Source organism: Lampetra planeri, unplaced genomic scaffold (assembly GCF_965212315.1).
Source record: "Lampetra planeri unplaced genomic scaffold, kcLamPlan1.2.h2 scaffold_656, whole genome shotgun sequence".
Taxonomy (NCBI): domain Eukaryota; kingdom Metazoa; phylum Chordata; class Hyperoartia; order Petromyzontiformes; family Petromyzontidae; genus Lampetra; species Lampetra planeri.
In genome coordinates this window covers 1-7,500 of record NW_027615479.1, presented here as the reverse complement: position 1 = coordinate 7,500, position 7,500 = coordinate 1, and the positions used below count along the sequence as shown (strand labels likewise).

The 7,500-nt window shown below is 58.3% G+C and overlaps 1 protein-coding gene across 1 annotated transcript; it reads right to left on the bottom strand.

The window, feature by feature from the left end:
- Positions 1 to 1,398: 1,398 nt before the first annotated feature.
- On the bottom strand, positions 1,399 to 5,398 carry METTL18 (methyltransferase 18, RPL3 N3(tau)-histidine). The gene is made up of 2 exons (XM_078624188.1): positions 5,315 to 5,398; positions 1,399 to 2,703 (listed from the first exon to the last, which is right to left on the bottom strand). The coding sequence occupies exon 2, from the start codon at positions 2,668 to 2,670 to the stop codon at positions 1,942 to 1,944; it is 729 nt and encodes a 242-aa protein (XP_078480314.1). The 5' UTR covers positions 2,671 to 2,703; positions 5,315 to 5,398; the 3' UTR covers positions 1,399 to 1,941.
- Between the last annotated feature and the right edge of the window lie 2,102 nt (positions 5,399 to 7,500).

Genomic DNA, 7,500 nt, shown 5'->3' with positions numbered 1-7,500 from the left:
GAGTCTGTGGGTGGCAGTGTTGAGTCTATGGGTGACAGTGTTGAGTCTATGGGTGACAGTGTTGAGTCTATGGGTGACAGTGTTGAGTCTGTGGGTGGCAGTGTTGAGTCTGTGGGTGGCAGTGTTGAGTCTATGGGTGACAGTGTTGAGTCTATGGGTGACAGTGTTGAGTCTGTGGGTGGCAGTGCTGAGTCTATGGGTGACAGTGTTGAGTCTGTGGGTGGCAGTGCTGAGTCTGTGGGTGACAGTGCTGAGTCTGTGGGTGACAGTGTTGAGTCTGTGGGTGGCAGTGTTGAGTCTGTGGGTGGCAGTGTTGAGTCTGTGGGTGGCAGTGCTGAGTCTGTGGGTGACAGTGTTGAGTCTGTGGGTGACAGTGCTGAGTCTGTGGGTGACAGTGTTGAGTCTGTGGGTGACAGTGTTGAGTCTATGGGTGGCAGTGCTGAGTCTGTGGGTGGCAGTGCTGAGTCTGTGGGTGGCAGTGCTGAGTCTGTGGGTGACAGTGTTGAGTCTGTGGGTGGCAGTGTTGAGTCTGTGGGTGGCAGTGCTGAGTCTGTGGGTGGCAGTGCTGAGTCTGTGGGTGACAGTGTTGAGTCTGTGGGTGGCAGTGCTGAGTCTGTGGGTGACAGTGCTGAGTCTGTGGGTGACAGTGCTGAGTCTGTGGGTGACAGTGTTGAGTCTGTGGGTGGCAGTGCTGAGTCTGTGGGTGGCAGTGTTGAGTCTGTGGGTGGCAGTGCTGAGTCTGTGGGTGACAGTGTTGAGTCTGTGGGTGACAGTGTTGAGTCTGTGGGTGACAGTGTTGAGTCTGTGGGTGACAGTGTTGAGTCTGTGGGTGACAGTGTTGAGTCTGTGGGTGACAGTGTTAAGTCTGTGGGTGGCAGTGTTGAGTCATCTTGGCTGGCTGACCATCATCACCACCATGAACAGCAACGGAGCTTCAGTTGATGTCTTTATATAGCACGCAGAAAGCTCCACCCATCACCACCACCACCACTACTAACACCACCCCCACCACCACTACCACCACCACCACCATCAACCCCCACCACCACCACCTCACTCTCACTCACTCATCCAGCCAGCCACACCACCACCACCACCTCCTCCACCACTACCACCACTACCTTCACTACCACCACCACCACCTCCACCACCACCACTACCTCCACCACCACCACTACCACCACCACCACTACTACCTCCACCACCACCACTACCTCCACCACTACCACCACCACCACTACTACCTCCACCTCCCCCACCACCTCACTCACACTCACTCACTCATCCAGCCACTACTACCACCACCACCACCTCACCCTCACTCAATCATCCAGCCAGCCACACCACTACCACCATCATCATCATCTCACCACTGGCCACATCTCCAACACTTCCCTCCGTAACCCATCACCCCCTCCACCCTCCCCACCCCCCCCACTCGCCCACACCACACGGGTCCCCATCTCTCCCCGTGCCTCAGCGTAGCGCTCCAGGCTCCCCGCGCCGCCCCCCAGGCCGAAGTAGTGACGCTTGCCGGCCACGTAGGCCCTGCCCCCACTACCACCTCCACCTCACCCTCACTCAATCATCCAGTCAGCCACACCACCACCACCACCACCATCAACCACTCAGCAACCAAACCATCATCATCATTATCATCTCAGCAACCAAACCACCACCACCACCATCACCTCAGCAACCAAACGACACCATCATCATCTCAGCAACCAAACCATCATCATTATCATCATCTCAGCAACCAAACCATCATCATCATTATCATCTCAGCAACCAAATCATCATCATTATCATCATCTCAGCAACCAAACCATCATCATCATCTCAGCAACCAAACCATCATCATCATCTCAGCAACCAAACCATCATCATCATCTCAGCAACCAAACCATCATCATCATCTCAGCAACCAAACCATCATCATCATCTCACCAAAGGCCACATCTCCAACACTTCCCTCCGTAACCCATCACCCCCTCCACCCTCCCCACCCCCCCCACTCGCCCACACCACACGGGTCCCCATCTCTCCCCGGCTCTCAGCGTAGCGCTCCAGGCTCCCCGTGCCACCCCCCAGGCCGAAGTAGTGCCGCTTGCCGGCCACGTAGGCCCTGCCCCCCGGTGCGAGCAGCGTCACCAGCAGTGAGTGCAGACGGCGCAGCGAGTCGGGGCGGTAGCAGCTCTCGGAGGTGAGGGCCACGTCGTAGCGGAGTCCACCTCTGAGTCCACCTTCGAGTCCACCAGTGAGTCCACCGCCGGTGGAGAAAGCCGATTCCACGGCGGACCAGTCGCCCGCAAAGAAGCGGCAGCGGTCCAAGAGGGGGTGGTGGTGGTCGCCGTGGTGACGGGGGAGGTGGTCGCCGTGGTGACGGGGGAGGTGGTCGCCGTGGTGACGGGGGAGGTGGTCGCCGTGGTGACGGGGGAGGTGGTCGCCGTGGTGACGGGGGAGGTGGTCGCCATGGTGACGGTGGTGATGGCGGTCGTCGTCCGCTTCGGAGGAAGGTGATTGGTCGGTCGCGACGCGTTTGACGCCACGGTTGCCATGGTCACCACGGTTGCCATGGTCACCATGGTCTACAAGGTCACCACGGTTGCCATGGTCACCACGGTTGCCATGGTCACCATGGTCTACGTTGAGTAGCACGTTGGGCATCGTGACCTCACGCAGCACCTCCTCGTTGTAGTCCTGGGTGGGGGTGGGGGGGTGGGGGGGTGGGGGGGTGGGTGGGGGAGGTGGGTGAGTGTGTCAGTGTGTGTGTGTGTGTCTGTGTGTCTGAGTGTGTGTGTGTCTGTGTGTCTGTGAGTGTGTGTGTCTGTGTGTGTGTGTCTGTCTGTGTGTCTGTGTGTCTGAGTGTGTGTGTGTCTGTGAGTGTGGGTGTCTGTGAGTGTGTGTGTCTGTGTGTGTGTGTCTGTCTGTGTGTCTGTGTGTGTGTCTGTATGTGTGTGTCTGTGTGTGTGTCTGTGTGTGTGTCTGTGTGTCTGTGAGTGTGTGTGTCCGTGTGTGTGTGTCTGTATGTGTGTGTCTGTGTGTGTATCTGTGTGTGTGCCCAGCCACCGCATGCCTAAACAGCTTTTGTTCGGCCGGATCGAGGGGGCTAAACGGTCGCGGCACGGGCTAGAGAAGAGATGGAGTGATGTGGTACAGGAGGACGTGGAGCTGAGTGGACTTGCCGATGACTGGTACCAGCGGTGTCAAGATCGGCCTCAGTGGAGGAGGCTCGTGAAGGACGCTACTGGGCAGTTGGAGGCAGTCGCCCTCCAACAACAACGGAGGGCGGAGGAGCGACGCTCACAACAACGAGCGGAGTGACGGGTGGCTAAAGCACAGCAAGTTGGCACAGTAGGGGGCACAGGTGGTGCATCAGCCAGTCATCTCGGTCATCTCGGTCAGTCGACCCGTGGCACCTGCTGGGTCTGCCCCGTGACCTCCTGCCAGCGGGCGTTCGACACTTCACGTGGCAGCCTCAAGGTGCACTTGGCCTGGCACAAGCGTCGTGGTGACGTCACCGCCACTTAGTGGCGAATGGCGGTTGTTGTTGTTGTTGTTGTGAGTGTATGAGTGTCTGGCAAAACAACCTCCAACCTCCTCGCGGTGCCGGACGGGCAACTCTGTCGTGGGCAGTGCTGTGGGGGGAGGGTCAATGCCCATTGGCCTCTCCCCTCATGGTGACTGTGACCACCACAGCGGCTAAACGGGGGCTCTGGACGGGTGCGAGGGGCTGGTAGCCCCTCCACCCTCAATTAATTACCACGAGACCACGACTGAAATATGTAACTAATAAGCTTGTGCCGGAGGCCCCGGGGGGACAGGCGTCTATGACGTCTCCTGGCCAAACCCCATTTGGCAGAGCCAGGAGATTGAATCTTCACCCTCGGGGCTCCTCCAGAAGCAACGAAAAGCCACTTCATGTGGCCACGTGGAATGTTCGAACGCTCACTGCGGAGGAGAGGCTGCCACTCCTCTGTCGGGAGCTGGACCGGTACCGCCTGGATCTCTGCGGCATTCAGGAGGTCCAGTGGACCGGTTCTGGTTCCTGCCACCATGAGGGGTGGACAGTCCTCCACTCGGGGCAGGAGACTGCCAAACAACAGGGAGTGGCTCTTCTTCTGAACAAAAGAATGAAGGGGGCGTGGGAGCGTGGCGGTGAGGTGTCGGAAGCTGTAAGCCCCAGGCTACTTTGGGCTCGCCTTCCCATCAACCAGAGGCGAGGAGTGGTGGTCGTGGTTACTTATGCCCCCACCGAAAACGAACATCCGTGGAGGGATGCAGGCAAAGCCGATGAGTCAGATGCCTTCTATGACCTCCTGTCACAGGTGCTGGCTAAAGTGGCCACTCGGGATAGAGTCATCTTGTTGGGTGACTTCAATGCCCGAGTTGACCATGATGCTGGCACCTGGTCTGGAGTGATTGTGTGAGGAGCTCACAAATTCTTGAAAGATGTGGACAAAGTCCCATCGGTGAGCTCCTCCGGCAGGCAAGGCTGCGTTGGCTGGGTCATGTAGCCCGCATGCCCAGCCACCGCATGCCTAAACAGCTTTTGTTCGGCCGGATCGAGGGGGCTAAACGGGCGCGGCACGGGCTAGAGAAGAGATGGAGTGATGTGGTACAGGAGGACGTGGAGCTGAGTGGACTTGCCGATGACTGGTACCAGCGGTGTCAAGATCAGCCTCAGTGGAGGAGGCTCGTGAAGGACGCTACTGGGCAGTTGGAGGCAGTCGCCCTCCAACAACAAAGGAGGGCGGAGGAGCGACGCTCACAACAACGAGCGGAGCGCCGGGTGGCTAAAGCACAGCAAGTTGGCACAGTAGGGGGCACAGGTGGTGCATCAGCCAGTCATCTCAGTCATCTCGGTCATCTCGGTCATCTCGGTCATCTCGGTCAGTCGACCCGTGGCACCTGCTGGGTCTGCCCCGTGACCTCCTGCCAGCGGGCGTTCGACACTTCACGTGATAGCCTCAAGGTGCACATGGCCTGGCACAAGCGTCGTGGTGACGTCACCGCCACTTAGTGGCGAATGGCGGTTGTTGTTGTTGTGTCTGTGTGTGTATCTGTGTGAGTGTGTGTGTGTCTGTGTGTGTCTGTGTGTGTGTCTGTGTGTGTGTCTGTGTGTGTCTGTGTGTGTATCTGTGTGAGTGTGTGTGTGTCTGTGTGTCTGTGTGTGTGTGTCTGTGTGTGTCTGTGTGTGTCTGTGTGTGTCTGTGTGTGTGTCTGTGTGTGTGTCTGTGTGTGTCTGTGTGTGTGTGTCTGTGTGTGTCTGTGTGTGTGTGTGTGTGTCTGTGTGTGTGTGTGTACGTACCAGGAAGTGGACACAGTGAGCTTGGCCTCTGGTCAGGGCGTAGATCCCCAGCAAGCCCGACCCACAGCCCACGTCCAACACCCTCAAGCCACGCACACACACACCCTCACACACACCCTCACGCACACCCTCACGCACACCCTCACGCACACCCTCCTCACCCTCACACACACCCTCACACACACCCTCACGCACACCCTCACGCACACCCTCACGCACACCCTCCTCACCCTCACACACACCCTCACGCACACCCTCACGCACACCCTCACGCACACCCGCACGCACACCCTCACGCACACCCTCCTCACCCTCACGCACACCCTCACACACACCCTCACGCACACCCTCACACACACCCTCCTCACACACACCCTTATCCTCACCACCCTCACACACACCCTCCTCACCCTCACCCTCCTCACGCACACGCACACCCTCACACACACCCTCACCCTCACACACACCCTCACACACACCCTCACACACACCCTCCTCACCCTCACGCACACCCTCACACACACCCTCACGCACACCCTCACACACACCCTCACGCACACCCTCCTCACGCACACACACACCCTCACGCACACACACACGCTCACCCTCACGCACACACACACCCACCTCACCCTCACACACACCCTCACACACACCCTTATCCTCACCACCCTCACGCACACCCTCACGCACACACACACCCTCACGCACACCCTCACGCACACACACACCCTCACGCACACCCTCACACACACCCTTATCCTCACCACCCTCACGCACACACACACCCTCCCCCCCCACCCCCACCGCCCCCACCCCCCCCCGCCCCCCCCCACCCCCCCCGCCCCCGCCCCTCGCCATGAGGCCCAGCAAGTCCCAGGTGCCCTCCCACGTCTTGAGGCCTCCCTCGTACGCCCCGGGGGTCACGTCGCAACGCGTCGAGCGGCAGGCGCCCGCCAGAGATGGCACGCGGCGACGACGATGGCGCCCGGCACCATCGTCACCATCGCCATCGTCACCATCGTCACCATCGCCGTCACCATCGCCACCATCACCGTGACCGTCACCGTCGTCACCGTGACCGTCGGCTGAAGCCAGCGCTTCCAGGGAGGAAAAACTCACCTGGAAGAGAGGGGTGGAGTGGGGGAGAAGATGTTGACCACCTCGCCTGGTCTACAGGAGGTTGTGGGTTCGATCACGGACACTGTGAGATGTTGACTACCTCGCCTGGTCTACAGGAGGTCGTGGGTTCGATCCGTGACTCTGTGAGATGTTGACCGCCTCGCCTGGTCTACAGGAGGTCGTGGGTTCGATCCGTGACCCTGTGAGATGTTGACTACCTCGCCTGGTCTACAGGAGGTCGTGGGTTCGATCCCGGACCCTGTGAGATGTTGACTACCTCGCCTGGTCTACAGGAGGTCGTGGGTTCTATATTTGTCATCTGCGTCTCTCTCTCCGTGACCTCCGACCCGCCCACCGTGTGACCTCCGACCCGCGCACCGCGTGACCTCCGACCCGCGACCTCTGACCTGCTTGAGGGGTGGGGAGACTCCGGGCAGGGCGGCCGTCACGACGGCTTTGCCGGCGAGGAGCTCGTCCAGACGACGCGGCCACAACACCTCCTTGTAGGGCAGCAGAGCCTCCACCACCAACATCAACAACAACATCAACAACAACATCAACAACAACATCAACAACAACAACAACAACAACATCAACACAACACCTCCTTGTAGGGCAGCAGAGCCTCCACCACCAACATCAACATCAACAACAACAACATCAACAACATCAACAACATCATCATCAACATCAACAACAACATCAACAACAACAACATCAACAACAACATCAACAACATCAACAACAACAACACAAACACCACCAACAACACCAACAACACCACCAACAACATCATCAACAACAACAACAACACCAACACAAACAACATCAACACCAACAACAACAACATCAACACAACACCACAACACCTCCTTGTAGGGCAGCAGAGCCTCCACCACCAACAACAACAACAACAACATCAACAACAACAACAACAACATCAACACAAACACCAACAACATCATCATCATCACCACAACACCTCCTTGTAGGGCAGCAGAGTCTCCTCCACCAACAACACCAACAACATCAACAACATCAACAACAACATCAACAACAACATC

What these genes read in the sequence shown, in the direction of transcription:
- METTL18 (XM_078624188.1), bottom strand. Translation starts at nt 2,670, where the DNA reads ATGCCCAACGTGCTACTCAACGTAGACCATGGTGACCATGGCAACCGT.